This window comes from Clytia hemisphaerica, unplaced genomic scaffold (assembly GCF_902728285.1).
Source record: "Clytia hemisphaerica strain Z4C2 unplaced genomic scaffold, Clytia hemisphaerica genome assembly, whole genome shotgun sequence".
Taxonomy (NCBI): Eukaryota; Metazoa; Cnidaria; class Hydrozoa; order Leptothecata; family Clytiidae; genus Clytia; species Clytia hemisphaerica.
This window is the reverse complement of record NW_027103300.1, coordinates 660,402-681,296: the sequence shown is the minus strand read 5'-3', so window position 1 is coordinate 681,296 and position 20,895 is coordinate 660,402. Positions and strand designations below refer to the sequence as shown.

Below are 20,895 nucleotides of genomic sequence, written 5' to 3'. Positions count from 1 at the left end.
GTAAAAGGAAACATAATATATTTTTAATTACCCATCTTTCGAATAATAAAAGTAGCTACTTAGCTACTTAGATCTAATATAATATAAAAATTTAATCTAATATAAAAAAATATAAAACAGCTAGGAATTAAATTTTTGTCATTTCTTAGCGTAAAATATCAAAATAAATTCCACTCTGTGGAAAAACCAAAAAATCACTAGGATGGCTAACTCTATAGACATTGTAAATTTTCCATAATGGTAGATTTTTTTTCGTTTAGACACATCCTTGCTGGACTAAAAAGATTTCTGGTAGCAAACCATACATATTATACACCATTCGATCAGAAAATTACCAATCTTGATCGTTTTCGATTTCATCAATTATGCAAAAAATTATTCTTAACTTCAGTTGAGCTAGTATCTGAGAGTTTCTGTGTCCCGTCTGTGTGTATGTCCCAAATACTCAAAGATAGTCCGATTTGGCTGAAATTTTACACACTTGTTTCTTGAGTGCATATCTTGGGGTATTTCTTTATTTTTTTCAAAAGTTTTGATGTTTGGAGCCTGGGGACGAGTCCTTCGCAAAAACGAGGCAGAATATATTGGGATGTTTTTTTCATTTTTCAAATATTTTGATGTTTGGAGCATGGGGACGAATCCTTCGCCAAAATGAGGCTAACACTTTGGGGCAGTCTGGAGACGTCGAAAATGGTCGGTTTTGGCTGAAATTTGACACAGTATTGATGGTTTTCAATTTGCAATATTTCCAATGAGAAAAGTCGACATTATCAAGTGTTGCAATTTTCCACATTGCAATAATGTCAAGTTGTATTGCTACTTCATGAATAGATTTCTTTCTTATTTATATCCCTGGAAAGAAAAGAAAAGAAAATAAGGAATACAATTGACGATCAAAGAATTTGTATCGAATGAGCCATAGTATTTGCTAAAGTTCACTAAAATAGATTCAGTACTTCATCATTTTGAATTTAAACCAATTACTTATACATCACAATCTACAGTAACATAGTAAGCCAGATACAGCTAGGGGTAAAAAAGAAAACAAAAAGAATAATTTCTTTCAAAAGAATGATTTCTTTCCAAAAAGGTTCTATTAAATAACACAAAAAAACAGTGTACATCTTTTATGAGCAAGCAGAGGTTAAAATTGCCTCTAAAATCATAGTACCCCCCTTTCTATTTAAAGTAAACCAATCCTTCAATACAACTCCATGTTTTCAAGCATTTTCAAGGCCATATTTTTCAAGCATTTTCAAAATTTCAAACTTGATTTTTCATGTATTTTTGTGAATAAGGGGAGCTGCAAAATTGTAAATTAAATGAAGGGGGAGCAAGAAATAGGAGAAGGACTCAAATCTTTTTAATTATGGTGGGTGATAAAAAAGAGGGTGGGGTGGAGGAGGACATTATGCAAAAATAAATAATATCTGATTGTAAATGACTGTTGGCTTGCTTTCTCAATACTAAATGCACTTAGATAAACAAAAGCAAAGAAGACAATTTCTAAGCAAATACTAACTTAGCAAAAATGCTAGAACATATTTTTCTGGCTTAAGATTTTGAAGAGAATTAAAACAAAAAACGTGTTGCAATCAAAATCTTTCAAAATTTCTCAATATTGAAAGTACTGACGAAAACAAAAAAAGAAGGCACCCACCAAAAATAGACTACTAAATACTAAATTTCAAAAGATTTCTAAGCAAATACAAATGTCTTGACTCTGCAATTTTTGCTGTCAAAATACAAAATAGAACCATTGAATGCTAAAAACATTTTATAGAATATAAAGGCAGTACTGTAGGTATCAGTTTTTTTTTTGGAACATGAGTACTTCATAGAACTTATTACTAATTCCAAATAAAATCAAAGCAACATTAGGTTAGAAAATAGATCTTTAAGAATCTTCGCAGATTGTGTATTTGATATTCTGACTAAAAGAATTCTTGCTTAAAAACCTGCAGATTTCTCATTTTTTCATCAAGACTGATTTCTTCCTAAATTTGCCTAGTCAATAACACAAGTTTTCATAAAATAAAAATTTCTAACATAATAAAAACCTTTCGTTTTTTACTCGTCATTATCATCATCCTCCAATTGCCATTGTGATGGAGTATAGTTCTGAATGTACTTGTTGAAGTTGTTTGTTAACTGTGTGAATGATGAATATTGTCGTGGTATATAAAGTATGCCAAAGCATGTCTGAGATCCTGGTTTAAGATAATCTACCGGTAGATTACAAAAGATGACTTTAATTTTGGAATTTGTCATCATCGAAGCTGACGCTGTTATGAATCGAAGCAATTGGGATAACTCATTTTCATTGCATGCAGATATATAACGATGGAGCCACGTGATGATACGTTGCTCATGATTAGACTCTTCATTGACAAGTAGATTTTCGATTATTGCTTCGCTGGATGGTTTGCTTCGTACATAGATTTCTTCCAATAACAAAGGGACAAGTTTTTAAAAAAAGACATGCCTCTTACAATAGACTGCATTTGAAAGCAGGGTGCTTGCACCAATGCAACATGGGCTGCTTCTTGACACAGCCTTGTTAGGTTTGCTTCCTTGGGGCTTTCAAAAATGTTAAATTCGGAAAGAATTCTGGTGGCAGTAGTCGTATGTGAGGCTGATTTCTCATTGAAATTAGACAAAGTTATTTCTTCCCGTTCTGGTAGGAAATTAAAAAACGACTCCAGCAACTCAGTTGTGTTTACAGTACCAAAGAGATAATACTTCATGGTTGCTCTGGATAGCATGATTGGAAACATTTGAAACAAAATGAACGAGTGTGTTATTATTCGACCAATGACTTCTGCATCTTTTAGTCGGCTCTCTGCTCCCTTCGAAGCGATTTTTCAATTCATCAAAGAAGCAGGAAAAAGCATCCTTCGCAACTCCATATCCACTTGCTTTTTCATTCTCTAATTTGAGGACCAATCGTTGGTACAAATCTGGTTTTTCCTCTGAATAAAGTTTGATAAAGCTGTTATATATGTCATCTCGAATTAAAGTGCCACTGAATGAATCATCGATTAGTTCTTGTAATGCTTCCTTTCGTTTCTCTTCCAAAACCATCTTTTAATTGAAGGGGGTTTTTGTTGGTTGGTGAGCTGCCAAAATCTAAAGGAGGGTCTTGGCCAGTGGGCAAACTTGCACGATTTAAAGGGGGTCCTGACCAGTAGGTAGACTTCCACGGTTTGAAAGGGGCCTGGACAGTAGGTAAACTTGATTGATTTGTAGGGGGGTCCTGTAAGGTACCAAAACCTCTAAATGCTACAGTGCCAGTAGGCGACATCAAGATTTCATGATCAACTTCATTCATGTTGTAAACACCTGTCTCAATCTTTAATGAAGGAGGAACAATTCGTCTTTCTGCGTTGTACAGGTTGAAGTGTTCTGGCCTGAGAGACAAACTTCCTATCCAGTCATACACAGCGGTCATAGATGAATCTGGCTTAAAGAATCTGGTTTGTGTTTTCAGAGTTGGGTGACGGACTGCCACTACAACATGTTCGTCTTCCAATGAAAGTTCTGGAGGACTCTTGATAACCTTGATTGTCTTAATTGCTTGAGCCTTTCTTCTTCCTGGAGAAGTGCTTGTTGTTCCTCTATTCTGATTCTTTCATTACGAAATTCCAGTTCTTCTTCGTAACGTAGAGCCTCTTCAGCTTCTTTTTCCTTTCTTTGATCAATCAAAAGTGCCTCTTCATATGCTTTATTTTGCTCTTCAATCAGTGCCCTCCTTGCATTTAGGTCTGAATTGTTCATTGGTCTGTTTGGTGTGGTGTTTGGCGAAGTACTTGATTGTGATGTATCTGCTAGGACTTCAGGAGCTTCAAGCGATCTTCTGGATTCAGGTCTGTAATGATGTGACGGTGGTGTTGCTATTGGAAGGCTTGCAGAAAATATCTTAGGTTTTGTCTGAAAAAATATGCGAGGTCTTGCCATTTTATATAGGTCCAGATATCCACCAAAGGTAAAGGGTTACCATGATAAATGTCCGGATAGGATCATGCTTATAATCTGCGATGATCATGTGACATTCATTAGGAAAATGTTCTTTTCTTCTCCCAGTCCAGAAAATTGTAACACAATAATTGAAAAGTTCTTGTTTGGTGGTGTCTTTACTAAATTTTTCACTTCTTGATCCACCTCCCTTTTCAGCCTTTACGATAGCAAATTTATTTTTCTGTCTGTCGAAATGTTCCCAACTTAGGTGCAATCTCTTTGAAGAGGTTTTAGGCGATTCTTCTTGCTTTGATTGACGTTTTGACTTGTTGTTTTGAAGGTAGCTTTTAAGTTCATACTTCCTTTCATTGTTGTCTGCTTTAGAACAAAAAACTCGCATTCTGATGATGTCACCATCTGCTGTTAGTCCATTCTTTTTCAAAATTTCATCTGTTGCGTGTAAAATGGCTTCAATGTCAAGCTGTATAGAATAAAAAAGGATGCTACAAAAAGGAGTCGAATATAATAAAAAAAAATAATTAATTAATTTCTATAATTTTGGCAAAGTTTTCGAAATTTACCAAAAATTTGAGTAGTTTTACTACACAAAATTGACATAAAAACTAGTATAGTACAGTAGTACAATAGCATCTCTCCGTCTTGAACACACAAATAACTTTTAGGAAAAAAGCTATACAAAAACAGGTTTTTGGATAATTTTGAGGGTGGTGCACTTTTCGTAAAAATAGCTTGAAAAATAATTTGATTCGACAGTTTCCTGATACAAAAACAAATGGTAAAAGTGAACTTTATTATCCTTTTTAGCTTAAGGGACAAACTTTGTGGTTAAAATAGGCTTTTTGATCCTAAAAAGTTCGAAAAAAGCAAAAAAACAAAACAAACAGGGTTATTTGAAATCTAAAAAGTGTCTTACAGCAGCTACAAATCTTCATAGAACAGATTTTTGCCAGAGAGAGAGAGAGAGTGAGAGAGAGAGAGAGAGAGAGAGAGAGAAGAGAGAGAGCGGAGAGAGAGAGAGAGAGAGAGAGGAGAGAGAGAGAGAGAGAGGAGAGAGAGAGAGTTAAGATATTTGAGATAGAGGGTAGTCCAGATAGCGAGATTCCATGTATCAATAAGGAATCACTGGTTGAATGGCTTGTCACAAAGTAATATCATAATAAAGAAAGTACATTAGGCAATTACTTTTTTATTTTCTGGTTTACGGAATCGCCGACGTTTTTTTTGCAAAAATAAAATAAAAATAAAATTGGATTTTACAAATATTTTATTTATTTATGCTCTTCCGACCTTGTACTGANATCAGACAACTTGAATGTGGGTATTTCATCGGTCGATGTCAGATGAGTTTCTTCTATGAAAGTTACAACTTCAGCGAATGCGATGGAGTTCTGAATAACAACCACCAAGTTGTTCATTTGTTGTCCTTCTATACAGATCAGTTAAACAGTTTCGATGGTACATGGCATCCTGAGCAATCATATCACCATTTTGAAGCTTTGCGTACCTGTTAGTTCATTCTTCTTAACTAAGGCTCCGAAAAGGTGGATAATTCATTTTGTCGTTTTTCATTAAAATGTAAGAATTTGATGTTTCTAGATTGACTGTCTTTTCTTCGTTTGTACTTTAAAAAAATATTAAGCGTTCTTCTTGAAATTTAAACAAAAAGCTTCTTCATTAAAATAAATATCCAATTTTCATGCCGAATTTATCGAAAATACAATCATCAAAAAAGAAAAGGTAATAATTTCGAATTTAAAAAACATTACAATCTCTATGTCGGGATAAAAGTAAGGAGCAGCTTTTCTTGCAGCTGATTAGGCAAAAGTAGTATATTTTCAATTTTATGAGAGCATTATGAGAGTGTTTTCTTTAGGGAGTTACAAGATCATTTTTTAGTGTCCAATAAAACACCCCTGTCTGTTAGAGCAATGACAGGAAAAAGAAGAGCCGTCCTCTGTTGACCAAATTAGGTGCTGCTTTGCTTTTTCGCACCATAGAATTAGCAGTTTTCAAGAGCAGCCGCCGACAGATTATTTTGAAATATCTGTTCTTTTTTTCCTGGAGAGTAAATCTAATGGATAAATCTAGGAGAGACTTTCCTCAAAACACCTAGGTAAAATCCAGGGGTCGCCTTTAAAACATCTCTGTTCTTAAAATCCAGGAGCACATTTTAAGGAAAACACATACAATTTTCCAGCGGGCAATTTGTTCAAAGAATCCAGGAGCTAAACTGTGAAAGACACAACCAGATGCCACATTTTTTTTCCAGGGAGCTTCATAATTTTCTTAAAAGGTCTCATTTTCTAGGAGCATTATAACTTTCTTAAAGAATATAGCTGTTATATTTTTCCAGGAGCATAATATTTCTAGAGAACAGATATCAGAGATCCCACTCGGCATGTTTTTCATGATTTTCATGATTTTTGCAAATTTGGCATTTTTCAAGGTTTTTAGCATGTATTGGATCATTTTGGCATGTTTTTCAGAGAAACATTAGGGAATTTTGTTTATATTGTCTCTTCTCTGTCCTGATATTCAGATTCATTAAAGATAGCTCAAAATAGCACTTTCAGCCCCCCAAAATTCAAAAATTTTCTCACTTGCCCAAACATGGTGGGCAACGTTAAATATTATCTTAAGTTTTCAATAAATACCATTGACAGAAATGTTAAAACAAGGATGTGTCAGGCAGGGGGGATCCATCTTTTCCAATGCTTTTTAGGGAGGTAGGAGATTTCCCGAAAAAAATGGGGGGTTTAAGATTTTAGGGGGGTGTCAAGTAAAAATAGGAGGGATAACAACTTTTGGTCAAAATATCTATCATATTTATATTGATTTAGATATTTGGTATGGGACAACTAAAAAACAAGTGTAGATAGCTAAATCTTTGCCTGCGGCACCATCTTAAACTCTTTTTTTCATACAATTTTTAATACAAATTTCAATGTTTTCGGTTTTGAATGACTGGTGGACTGCTGCTGTCAATAGCACGGGTTCGAAAAATTTTTTAAATAGGGGGATACACATATAGCGGGGGAAAAAATAAAAATAGGGGGTTTAGATCCCTCTGCACACTATGTTTTTCTCCGTTCAAGCTCTACTTTATAAAACAAGTAGCCAATATTTGGAAGTTTTGTCAAGACTACATGTCACTGAACCACCTCATTATTCTTCCAGGGTTTAGACAGGTCCATGACCTTGGCAAAACACAGGGTTTTTTTAAAGCACCAATTTTTAAAATGTCTCTTGCATTATAGCTTGTATTCTAGTGTCTGGATATACATGATTTTTAAATATTTCTCCTTTGGGGCCAACCTTGGTTTTTTCAGGAACAGGGATCCCTAAGCTAAAATTTGCCTTATGTACATTTTTTCTGATTCTTAGTTATATTGTTCCTACATTTCAATCAGTTATTTTCTATTTAGTTTTCCACCCTTGAAAAGACACTTTTTTTGCATCTTGAAAATCATAAACTTTTCCTATTGTCCAACCATGGTGGGCTACATTTTAAATTGCAGCCTTTGATTGATTAATAAATTCCAAGTGAAATGAATTCTACTTATGTTTGTGATATTGAGGCAATTTTCACCAGAGCATAATTTGCAGAAAGAGACTGTTGACACTGTTGTATGAGTGTTGTATCGTACAAGCTGTACGAGTTATACAGTATATACCTGAATTAGTCAGAAAATTCAGGGAAACTAAGGTGAAATTGTTGATCGATTTCTCATCATGTCTACATCACTGTTTTTAGGTACGGGAAACACGGGGACTTTGTTGAATAATAACTTTTTAGCATGTTTTTCATGTTTTTCCATTTAAAATTTGCATTATTTAGCATTTTTTTCTGCTCTTTTTGGCATTTTTTCATGCATGTTTTTTCAAAAATGCCAGTGGGATCTCTGAGATATACACTTTCCAGGAGTCCCATTTTTTCCCAGAACAGATGATATAATCCAGGAGAGCCCAGGATACAGAACAGATAGTTTTTTCCAGGAGAAAGGGACCTCAAGAACAGATATTTCATAATTTCTAGCCGGTGGCTGCTCTTGAGTTTTCAGTCGAAACGATAAGAAATATCCTACATTTTTTACTTTGAAAGATCCAAACTTCAAGAATTGTCTCCTTAGTTTGTCCCATAAGTTTGTCCCATAATTGATTAACCCATCTCGGTACTGCCGGTATCACAGACCTGGTGGGACTGTTGTGTGGAAGGAATTCAAGACCTTCTTCTTATGGTGTATTTACAAGACTGAATAATATCTTTCAAATTTCAATGATAAATAGTCTCAGAGGAAAACCCGATACGACATCCCTCTCTCCTGAGACCAGTCCCCTAAAAATCACAAAGTCCTAAAAAAAACAAAATCCTAACATGGTCAATATAAAATATATACTTAAATAAATCTTCAAGTGTATGACTATTTCATCGTTATCAGTTCATAACTATTTCTTATCTTTACATCTCAGTCCGTATTTATGAGTGGCAGGCGTCTTTGTTTGAAACTTGACTGCCCTTCGTAATTTGTCTCTTGTAATATATTTCCATCATTAAGTTCAACTTTGTACACTGGATGTAGTACATCAACTATTTTGAATGGCGACCGTAGTACAGTGGTGTAGCATCCGGCTACGGTTCGCAAGGTTGTGGGTTCAACCCCCAGCCGGGTCATACCAAAGATTCCCAAAATGGTACTTGATGCCTCTCTGCTTGATGCTCAGCAACTAAGAGAAGGATCAAGGGTAAGTGGAGAAATCCAGGGAGAAAGGGTGGCGCCCTCCCCTACCTTCGGGTAGATAGCTATCGAAAGAGGAGCCTTCGGGTCGCCTCCGACTGCGGTCGCAGACTTACTTACTATTTTGAATGGACCGTCCCTTCGTCATCTTCAATTTCTTGTTTCTTGTAAGATATACGAAAACTTCAGTGTCCTTTTCGAGTATATCGTTAAAAGCGTTTCTGTCTCTGTATGTGTGGTATCCATAATATCTCATGCAATTTCGTACATACGAGCCAATTTGACCTTGAAGTCGTCGTATGATTCGAATTTGTTGTTGGTTTCGGCGAATAGAATATGTAGTGGAGTTCTTGTTTTTCTGCCATACATCAATTCGTTTGGTGTGAATCCCGTTGATCGATTCACGGACGTGTTATAAGCGTATGCGCACTCTCTACACCATTGATCCCATTCCCCTCCTGAGAAATAAGTATAGGCGAGGAGATAGTTCTTGATGACGCCGTTCAATCTTTCCCTCAACTCGTTTGAACGAGGGTTGTAAGCCGTCGTTTTCAGTTTCTTCACTCCGAACAGGAGTAATAATTCGTTGAAAAGTTCACTTTCATAGGCGGGGTCTTGATCACTGAGGAGTTTGAGTGGTATACCAAACCTCAATGAGTAATCGTAGATACAATTTGCAGCAGTTTTTTGCTGTCCTATCCTTGCATGGATACACCGTTAGAAATTTTGTAAACTGATCAACCACCGTCAAAATGTGTCTATTTTCACTTTCCGTCACAGGCAATTCCACAATATAATCAACGGAAATCAAATCCAATGGTCTTAATGGAAATGGTCTACGCCCTGAATGAGTGAAACAACGATTTGATGGTTTCATACAAATGCAAACTTTATAATTTCCTACAAATTCCTCAACAGCTTTTCTTACACCTGGCCACCAATGATTACTTTCCAAAATTCTCCTTTCCGTCTTTTCAACCCCAAAATGTCCGGCTGCAAACTGACAATGACCTCTTTCAACAATCTCATCTCTCAATTCTAACGGAACAACAACATATGATTTCCCTCCTTTAAAATACTTCAACAAGCCGTCAACAATTCTCAATTTACTCAAATGACGTTTATAAACCAATGGAACCTCAACTTTTTCTCCCTGAAGATGATCAAAAACGGCACGAATCTCGGCGTCGTTACGTTGCTGGGCAATGAATGAATGTTTATTAAAGTCAGTAATATTTACAGTATTTACAGATGGTCTCCAACGTTTTTCAGTTTTAATGTCTGTTTTTAAATTTCTGCTGATATAATCACCTATGACGTTGTCTTTTCCTTCAATGTAACGAATAATAATTCCTATGTTCTCAATATATTCTATCCAGCGGTATCTTTTATTTACAATATCACGAAACGTGGATAGATAGGTCAGCGGTTTATGGTCTGTATAAACAATAGCAATTTGATCTGTTATGTAAAATTCGCTCTTTTTAACTGAATAATAGAGCCCCAAAAGTTCTTTGTCGGTAGTGCAATAGTTCATTTCACAAATAGATAAAGAACGACCTCCGTATAAAATTGGACAAAGGGTTCCTTCGTTCTCTTGTGTCAGGGTAAACCCCACAGCCACATTTGAAGCATCTGTAAACAAAACGAATGGCTTTGTATAATCTGAGTGGAGCAAAAGAACATTTTCAGATAAAAGTCTTTTGATCTCATTGAAACTTGTAGCGTGTTTTTCTGTCCATTGAAAACGAGTTCCATTCAAATAAGCAATACCATCAAATTTGAACGGTGTGCCGTCGACTGCGGTACCTGAGCGTTCGACTTTTTGGAGTGGTGGTTTATTTGGTAAGTTCTCGAAGTCTTGTCATTTCAAGATGGTGACCTGTGAACCCGTATCGTACAAAAAATCAACTGTCTTTCCAAGTGTTTATCTTGATAATAGTACGCGGAGCAGGCTTTACATCATCTCTAATCACCCCTGTCTCAGATTTGTTTTCTGGGCAGAATTTCGAAATATGCCCAGTTTTCTGACAATTAAAACAATTCTTTTTCTTGAAGCAACGTGAAGCATCATGTCCTTTCTTGTGACAAAAAGAACATGTAGGTTTGTTTGAGTTTTTTGATTTGTTGCCCATATTGTCGATTTTAGTGCAAAGAGTCATTACCATTTTCTCTAGCTTATCTACGCGGTCTTCACCTTATAGTTTGGTAGCAGATGTCCTGTCTGGTGCGATGTCTGAATAGTACTGACTTCCATAAAATCGAGTGTTCAAAAATTCTATCAATGCTTCCAGTCCTGTGGAATTCGTAAGCTGGCAAATTTTGGCTTCTTTTCGATAGGAATCCTCCAGAGTATTGACCACGTGGTTGGTAGCAAGCGCGTTGATGGTGTCTGCATCTGACAACCTGTATAAATCTCGTATAACAGTTCGTAAATCGTGGACGAACGTGTTTACATTTAAGTTTTTCTTCCAAACTAAACCACGAAGTTTGGTTTCTAAGGTTCTCTTGTAATCTGTCCCTGCAAATTTTTCTTTTAATGCATCTTTTAACGTTGCATACGTGACGGTGTTATCGGCTAAGATCTGTTCGGACACGAGTGAAAATGCGACGGAATCGGTACAGCACAGTAGAAAGTCTTTGTATTATCATTCTTAACGCCCGTTGCACGCAACATTGCCTCGAAACGCTGAATCCACAACGTAAAACTAACCTCATTATCTCCACAAAATTTCGGTATGTTAGGAATTCTCGAACCAGACGCCATACCCAAAATTTCAAATGACATGCAAAATATCAAAATTGAATCTCAAATCAAAAATCACAAAAAATATGAATTTCTCCAAACAAAAATATGAATCGCGATCAATAAAACAACTAATGAGCCTTGACTTCACAAAACGTATAAATATCAAACATCAAAAAGATTTCTCAAAAAAAAATTTATCAACACCAAATGTCTCTCACAAAAATACAAAAATAATCCAAATTCAATTTCGGTGGAAGCTCCAATTGTTGTGTGGAAGGAATTCAAGACCTTCTTCTTATGGGGTATTTACAAGACTGAATAATATCTTTCAAATTTCAATAATAAATAGTCTCAGAGGAAAACCCGATACGACAGGACCCACTACAAAATTTGTCTAAAGATTTGGCCCAGCTTGGAAACTGCCATGTATAAACTTTCATCCCCACAGTGGCTGTGACACTGTGACAGGGGTATGATTAGCTCTTTTCGTACACCTGCACCAGATTTTCAACAACTAGACTAATTGAAGATGTTTAAAAACCAGTGAAGCTGGAACCTCGATATTGGAGGATTACGATTTTACCAGCTTTTTAGCGATTTTTGCCTCGCTAACCCATATCTCGCAACCTTTTACTGTTAGGGAAGATGTAAATTAGAGTTTTTCGGGGTTCCGAAAAAAAATCAGAGCCGAAATTTTTTCATCTTCACAGGATCGATTCACAACCTCAAAATACATCTTTTGATCTTTGGGTTTGTTTCTGGCGTCCTTTCTTCGAAGAATATCGCTCAGTTTCGTTTTCCTCTTGAGCGCACGAGAAAACAAAAAGTTAGGACAGCTAGGATACGAGCGGGCGAAATGAAAACGGTTTAACAGATGGAATAATATACGTTGAATATCTTGTTGTTAAGGGTTACACTTCGATAAAACGAGATAATTACTCTGCACATCAATTATATTAAAAGCCATTAAATAATGCTACATAAATTGATGACGTAAAATTAACAGTTGGCAGTTTTACATAAATTACGTTGCCTTAGATTGACCACGTGTAAAAGGGGCTTTAGGCCGAGTGCCCGATAGATATGATTTTGAGATGTGCGTTTTGGGAATTAGAAGCATGACAAAGAGAACATTGCCTAAAAAAAGAACCAAAATCTACTGCCACCGGAGATTAATGATACCGAAAGTGTCAGTTAACATCTTTTTAATATTGTGTATGTAAAGGCTATAAGACTTTTGTGGTGTGATTTATCTTTCTGTGTTTGAAAAGTACATATTGTTTATATATGGTAGTAATCAAGAAAATGGCGGAAACAAGTAATGGTAAGTTCTTTTTAACAAGCCGTATATATATAAAAGTTGCGAAGCGATCCAGAGCCTCCTCGATTCGCAAGTTGCAAGCAAAAAATTTAAGACATACAAACGGTTGGCAAACGATATCATACTCCAGGATGCATCGTCTCTTTTTTCCCCTATTTTCTACTTTCCTATCTTCTATATACTGAAATTTGCCCGTACCGGTGAAACAGGTCTCCGACCCCGGCTCGAACAACCAAATGCAAGCAACCTTGGTTTACAAACCCAATGCCTAACCGCTTACGCCAACGAGACACGACAGATTGCTGTCATTCACAAATACTTATAGCGTGTAATTTACAGACCTTAATTGAGAAAGCTCCCAACCCTACCGGTGCCCCTACAAGGATCCCTACGGGATCCTAAGTTAAGTCACAGGGTACGAATGCCCCTAAGTTAATCTTGAGCTCAAACCCTAGCCCTAACCCTAACTGATAATAACCGAACCCCCGTCCAGGTCCGCGGATTGAAAAATTTCACTTGCATCCTGGAGTATGATATCGTCTGCCAACCCATACAAACACTGTATATTCAATGGCATTTGTGAAGTTTTACTTAATACATTCGTTGCAGTCTTTCCGAATATCCTATCATTCGTAAAAATTTGACATCTGTAGATTCTCTGATTGATGAAAAATGAAGCTTCAACCGTTCTATTTTTCATTTTCTAGAATAAATAGCAAAAAGTTTAAAGGGAGCCCTCGCTTGTTTGTGATCTTTAGGAAATCAAACTATATTGGTCCAAAAACCCCTAACAGCATATTCAAAGAACATAAAACTTACTGCTAGTTCCTGTAGAGATATCGAAAAATTCCTCTGAAAACAGTATGGCGTCTCCGTCTGACTGAAACCAACACAACCAGGGCTCATTGGGATTTCTGAAGCCGATACCGATTTTCCATAAACCCGCAACTCGACACCAAGCAAAGGGTTTTTCTTAGGAGAAGAGCGCGGATTCTAGACTGTTCGAACTAGAGCTGGCCTCTACACTCGTACTGTAATTTTCCGGTGCATTTGTGTGGACAACTTGGTGCGACAAGAGCGCGAGAAAATTCGAAGGCCTTCAGAAGTCATTTGAAATTTCTGAAAGTTGAGTGAACATCAAAATTTATAATTTGTAATTATGGAGTGAAGAAAGAGTTTTGCGTGCTAATACTTTGGGAAGTTGCTTTTCATATGATTATGAAGTGAGTGTCTTGGTATCATTTTTAAGCGAGGGTTCCCTTTAAAGAAATAACAATATAAGAAAAGTAAGATGAAAACACTGCATACAGTAACACATTCAGGGCATTTTGAATTAAAAATAATAAAAAACAAACTGTACCCTTATAAGCATAAAGGTTGGTGAGTCCAGTCAAAACACAGATTTGATCTGTAGCGTCACGCTTCACCTTCAAAAAGTCATTTTGCATTATCATAATATACAAATAATGTTTAAAAAAAGGAAAAAACTTTCAAAACAGAAAAAAGCAATTTCATATTCATAATTTCCAACAGATTGCAAGGAGGGAAAAAATCTTATGGGAAACATTTTTGTAATCTGAAAGAATGCCCAAAGGGAAAAAACGCATGTGGAAGAAAACTTCAAGTCGACAACAAAAGTTTCCCATACTCTCGGATACCTATTACCGTAAGTTGGTCTAATATCGACATGCCATAAAAAGGGTGTCGGAATTAGTGGAGGGATGTTGACATTAGACCAAGTTACGGTAGCCGGTAGGTGGGGCTGCTAATTAATTTTTCCAAAATTTTCCAACCCCCCTCGCTTATTAAATTTCGAGATTTCTTCCAACCCCCCTGCACCCTGCTTATTCCAAACCCCCCGACTAACCGAGAGTATTAGACAAACGTGGAAGAAAATTTCCAAATTGACAGCTTTCCACATTGAAAACACAATTATATAGTACCAAGTTCAAGACAGAAGTTATTTCCACATTTGTAAGGTATATGCGAAAAAAAAGGAGAAAAGAGACTGTTTTAATCTAACGTTTCCAGTCCATCTAAAAAGAACGACAAATATCTATTAAAAAGCAACAAAAAAAGAACAACAAACCCTAACTAATCAAAGAACAACATATTTTGCCATCCACTACCCCGACCAAAAGAGACTGTACCACCCCTACAGATTCATTCATCATCTTTTGTAACAGGAATTAACTACATGTGGTTTAAAAGAACGCAAAATTATGCATGTGCATAAGTCTCTATTTGGGTGAGCTGTAAAGATTAGATGAACTAACTCATAAGCAACAAAGGTTTTTCACATTTTAAACAGATATGGAGGAAAATTTTTACAGTTGATGAAAAAAAATGTTCCATGTTTTACAAAAGGCATGTCAAAGAAGGTTCAAAAGTTCATGGCAAAAGTTAAGAAAATTTTCAAGTATGTTGACAACAAAACTTTTCCACGTTCAAAATGCACTAAGAACATTTCAAAGTAAGTTCTGCAGAAGCTGGGTTTTCCTCGATTCAGCCGGTTTACCAGATGAGTTCACCTCGGTTCCATCCCCCGGTTCACCTTTTTCTAATTTACGTTTTCACTTGCCAGTTAAGTCAATGTTGTAGAAGAAGAAGAACTCAGTGAAATCCAATTATCAATCAGTCCATTTTGCTCCAAGGTTGAGTTAAAACTAACCTAAGTCAGTGAAAGTTATAAAATTGTCCTGTTTTCGCAATCAAGAAATTAAATCTCTCAACCATCAAAATGGAAACAAATTTTGATTCCCTAGTAATGCATTTTCAAAATGAGTTTCAATATTGAGGTTTCTTGAAATATTTGATGCCTGATCATAGCAAAATATGTTTAGTGAGACAATCAAATATTCAGATATGTTGATAATTGTTTTACTTTTCGTAGCTATTGTGCGAGATGGACAATTTGCACAGTCATACAAGTCTTGAAGCAACTCTCCATGTGGGTCATTAACTAATCTTGAAACTTCATTTTTTATTGAATGATGGTTAAAACGATTAGGAAACTCAATAAGACAGATAGTTTCATATGTAGTTTTCTCTGACGCATTATAACATGTTTGACATAGTATAGACTCTAAGCTAGATATGGTAAAAACAGATTCTTCTGGTGCAGAACTTAGATTTCAATCATAAATTTGGTACAGCAAATATATTAGACATTCTTGAGCATCAAACTGTTGTAAGTGACTGTGATCATAAAACATAATCCGGCCCAAGACAAAAAGAAGGAATCAAATGGTATGTTTCAATCGGTGCATTTGATGATGTCATAGCGATAAACAATTCCCTAATCATTAACTTTCCTGGGTTACCACAGTTAATGTCAAAATTATAAACAAAGTCACGAAAACTTTCGACAGAATATAATGCTTGAATAACAGAATTAAAAAAGCAGACATTTTGGCCCAAATTTTTTAGCCCTAGTGGAAAAAAGTCTTGATTGCGTCCTGACATTTTGATGAGCACGATGAGGGAAATATAGAAATAGTGGATATTTAGGACTGTTCTGTTTTAGTCGGACATCAAATTTTTTATTTAAAAAGTGTCAGTGTTGATATTTCTTAATCAGATCAGATAGTTACAGACAGACAGACAGACAGGATGTTGGGAAATGTAACTCTTGTGTCAAGAAAAATTTCTCTCAAGTGAAAAGAAAACTATGATTGTAAAAGGTGGAGTGCAATTTCCTTCCCACTGCCAAAAGTGATTGAGGAAAAAGTTGACTTCCCTGTTGGTGCACAAAGTTATGTGTTGTGTTGGGTTTTGTTGAATCCAAAATGTTATGGTAGATGAAACTGATTATATGATTTTTCCAAATGATAATCGCCACAGTAGAATAATTATTTCACTAAACTGGTAGCTAGTTGGTAGAGTTTTCCAAAAGCTTCCAGGTCGATAAAATTCTTCCAGGAAATATTCTTTGAATAAAAAATTCACAAAATGGTTTCGATAAATAAAAGTAAAAAGATCGAAACCATAACAACGAAAATATCAACCAATCAGTTGTCTGATAGTACGAAAGTATCTACCAATCAGCTGTCTCATAGGTGAAGGAAGAGATACAAAATATACGGAAAAGACGAAATGTCTCGTTTGGAAAAAAGCCCTAACTCGAACATTTTCGGTGCCGTCAAGATAAATTTTTTATTAACGAAATCATCTACCAAACCGAGATTGATACCTATATTTGGACGAGAAACACAACCTTGAACGAAATACTTATCTACATTTAACATATGGGAACTAAATTTTCGTTTTATTCTTGTGCTTCCCTGGTATATAGAGTTTAAAGGTACGCACACACTATAGCAAAACTGCTTCGCTCATGTATATTCGCTTCGCAATAACCTAATGAGGAATACCCCTACCTTTTTTTAAATCGAAATTCTATCAGAGCGGGTAAACATTCAGCTCTCAACCGAAAGTAACAGCTTTAAGCCATAATGTGAAGACGAGTCAGCCCATTTTCTTCCACAGTGAAATTTTGCGATTGATACAGTTAGACCCTGTTTACAAATTACATTATTTCGGTTAACCCCGGTGTCAGGCTAACGTCATCATCAACAACCTTGATTTTTAAAACATGTAATATCCCTGTCTCAGTGCACTTCCCAACTGATACTACGCGTCAAAACAGAATACGCCCGTCCAGCTCCCATAACATTGATAATATGTTTGATTGACGTTAAGACCCAGGGGGGGGACCTAGGTAACGGGACTACGCCTTTTATGAAACTTCAAAATCCCGGTTAGGAGTGAAATCATGAAAACGATTAAATTTCGGTCTATATGGCTCCCACGACTGCCGCTAGACTCTAAGGCAGTAAAATACTTGTTCGGGTGGATAAGATAATCTAGAGGAATGGGTAAAATTTAATTTCAATCGATAGAGTTTTAAGGAGGTCTCTGTATTCACGTTGTCACGAAAAGGCGCATTATTAGACACGATTTTGTTTCAAATAGATGTATTTTTTTTTGGAAAAACAATTAAACAGTAAGAAACAACCGCAGAAAAATAACGGTTGCTCGTGCAGAGTATCAAAAAGAGCTACTTCCATTCTTTCAAAAGGTAAAAATGCATATTTCTATATTTTCTATTGTTTTTTTGGCTGTATATTTAGGGAGTGGTCAGGAAGTATCTACTAGGGTGGGGCGGAGGATATTTTCCAAAATATCTTTTCTCGTAACTTACGCGTCGCAGGTGAAAAGTTTTGCTCTAAGCAAGATCAAATAGATAAAAAAGGCCTTGAAAAGGTCATCAAAGTAGCGAGAATAAGCTTACAAAAAATGCAGAAAGTATAAAATTTCATGTCGCAGAAAGTTTCATTGGTAATTTTGGCAGGTAGACAAGGAACATTTGAAATCTATATTAATGAAAAAAAATTGTACCCCCCCCCCCACCCTAAAGGCATGAAATTGTTTCAGGACCCCTCACCCTTAAGGGTCGGGAAGAATTTTGACACCCCCTATAATCCTCCAGCCCCCCTCCCTAGTAGATAAATTCTGACCACTCCCTTACATCATTCAGTTTGATTTTCAATGTCAAGATCTTGTAACTTTAGGAAAAAATCAACATGAAGCTCTTTTATTTTGCCTTTCACGTCTGTCTTGTACTCGTCCTGATATGTTGGGAACTTCTTTAGAAAAGTCTCTATTCGTGCAATTAATTCCCTGAAAAATGAAAAGACACATTACAGATGGATAGGGTAATGGGTAGGCTGGTTCAGGTTGAAATAGCGAATGGTTGTGTTGGCTATTTGGTACTTGTGTTGTATACCTACTAAGCAAAAATGTTGAAAATCTACTTACTCTTTAGTTAAGGAAGAAGCTTTCATCGCATCTTTCTTTCTTTTTCGGTCACCCACACTCTAAATACCCTCTCAGTCAGTTTCGTTCTTTCCAGTATCGATTTCATGAGTTGTTTTTTCGCGCTCTGTGCAGTTTGGTGAAAACAAATCAAATCCTCGTCTAAGATTTGATTTATCATACTTGTTTGTGCGTCGTCGGTATCATCGGACGGAATTTCTGTAAGGAAAAACAATTGGCTTGTCTGACGTACATTTGGACAATCTATTTTTGATGAGTTTATATAGTAACAACTCTTCAAGTTTCTTATATGATATTGGAACATTTTAATTGTAATGCGCATAGGTTTTAGAGTTTGAATGTTACCTTTCATATAGTTGGACAGTCTAATCGTAGAAGCGATATAGCCTATGTGCTTAGCCGGTACCAAGCGATTACACCGCTGGAGTGGATCACGCATACCAAGTTCGTTGTTCAAATTTTCTTTAATCTAAAGAGAAAACAAAGACATCTCGTTATTTTAGTTTCAGGAGTTTGCGACGAAAATGGAATTCATGTTTAATTTGGATATTGAAACCAAGGAAGGCGACTGTCGTTCCTGGGGTAACAAGAATGGAGAGGTACGAGTTTTATGGATTCAGGAATATATTCTAATTTGTATGTGACATATTAATTTTTAACATAGATTCTAAATAGTTGAAACGGGGATACGAACTTTGCTCATAAGGCTACGGGTGAACCCTTTTTTTCTACACGGAAATTATATCAACATAGAATCTGCGACTGATTTAGCTTTATTTCCCCACATAGAATGCTGCAACAGTTGGTACGTGGAAGAGGCAGCATCAAAATATGGTAATGCAACCAAGCACATCGGCTAATGTTCATGTACCCTCCACTCATCTCACCAATATCACGGTATTTCCTTTTATATGACAATTCCCAGTCTTCTTATCTTTCTAGATAATAATTCTGGCCCATTCATAGGACCTTTCCTAGCTGCGACAGGCAATGCCTAACATGCTTTCGATAAATCTCATATACTTTTTTAGGACACTCTGACCATCGATTCTTCAGACCTTGATTATACTTTTTTAGGTAAAGTCAAACCACAGGACAATACGGCCAAAGAAAACAAGTAGACGTGATATAAGATTAACTGCAGATGACCCATCTGCAAAGATGAAACCAATAAACAACCTTCCCGGTCAAGCCCCTAAATCAGATCAACACAAATTAGCTGGGAAAGTATCCAGGTGCGAGCTATGCAAAGTGATATATAACTCTGAACCGGATAAGGATCTTAAGAAAAAGGTCAAAATAAATGCGGAGTACATTGGTTGTAGTGCCCCTAAATGTGACTACTGGGTACACATACATTGCGCTGGTTACAATATCGATTCCATCGAAGAGATTGAAGGCATTGATTTTTTATGCCCAGCTCACAAAGACAACAATCAGAATATGTTGGTTATTCAAGAACCATCACCACCAACTCCTTCGGAGTATAAAAAGAATGAAACTCCCAAGGCAAAGAAACGCAAATCCAAATCCAACCCGAAAATTAAAGAGTTTGTAACGGAGCCACCGGCGAAGCGATCATCCACACGAATCGCAGTCCGCAAGAGCATAACAAGTTAATTTATTGAGTTGTGTTATTATTAGCGTTCGCTTGATTCTCGTTCCACTGAAAACCAACAAAGGAAGAAAATCCAACTACACGCCTTTTTTATAAGAATATTTTACTTTGGATGAGGGTGACTTGACAAACATTTTACAAACATGAGAAATGATCAATTTGAGAGTTTTGGACTTAGGTGAATATTTGGGTTAAAATTACAGTTCTTCCTCAAAGCTTCAATTTATCTCTAACAAAGGAAACAGTTTTTTATGTTTACCAAATCTAAAATGACCTGATGTATTCTTATTGAACTAAATTCACCCTAGAGGGTATTCTTAGGGTATTCTTACGATTTGGCCAATTTTCACCCTGATATTCTTATAGAAGATATTCTTATAAAAAAGCGTGTGTTTACCTTCTCCAGCTTTTCCAGAAGCCTTATGGTCTTTATCCATTGTTGATCTGTTGGTGTCCCTTGTTGTGGCAACCAAAATTTGAGTTTTTTATTTATCTTTTCAAGAAGCGCATCTCCTGTATAGATAGATTACAATCTTTTAATATTATTTGTATAGGGTAACTTCTCTTACACTTAAATACAATTGAAGCAGCGCATGATTTTTCAACGACGTTCTATACCTTAGTACACATTAAGAAACAGGATTGGCATCAGCTT

The 20,895-nt window shown here is 36.1% G+C and overlaps 1 protein-coding gene across 1 annotated transcript; it reads left to right on the top strand.

The window, feature by feature from the left end:
* The first annotated feature begins 19,141 nt into the window (after nt 1-19,141).
* Nucleotides 19,142-20,242, top strand: LOC136810782 (uncharacterized). The gene is made up of 3 exons (XM_067067385.1): nt 19,142-19,221; nt 19,412-19,519; nt 19,700-20,242. Exons 1-3 carry the CDS (start codon nt 19,147-19,149, stop codon nt 20,240-20,242), a joined length of 726 nt encoding a protein of 241 aa, XP_066923486.1. The 5' UTR covers nt 19,142-19,146.
* The last annotated feature ends 653 nt before the right edge of the window (nt 20,243-20,895 follow it).

What these genes read in the sequence shown, in the direction of transcription:
- LOC136810782 (XM_067067385.1), top strand. Translation starts at nt 19,147, where the DNA reads ATGGAATTCATGTTTAATTTGGATATTGAAACCAAGGAAGGCGACTGT. An exon ending in GGGGTAACAAGAATGGAGAG is followed by an intron (nt 19,222 to 19,411) that starts GTACGAGTTTTA and finishes TTCCCCACATAG; the next exon opens with AATGCTGCAACAGTTGGTAC. An exon ending in CTCATCTCACCAATATCACG is followed by an intron (nt 19,520 to 19,699) that starts GTATTTCCTTTT and finishes ATACTTTTTTAG; the next exon opens with GTAAAGTCAAACCACAGGAC.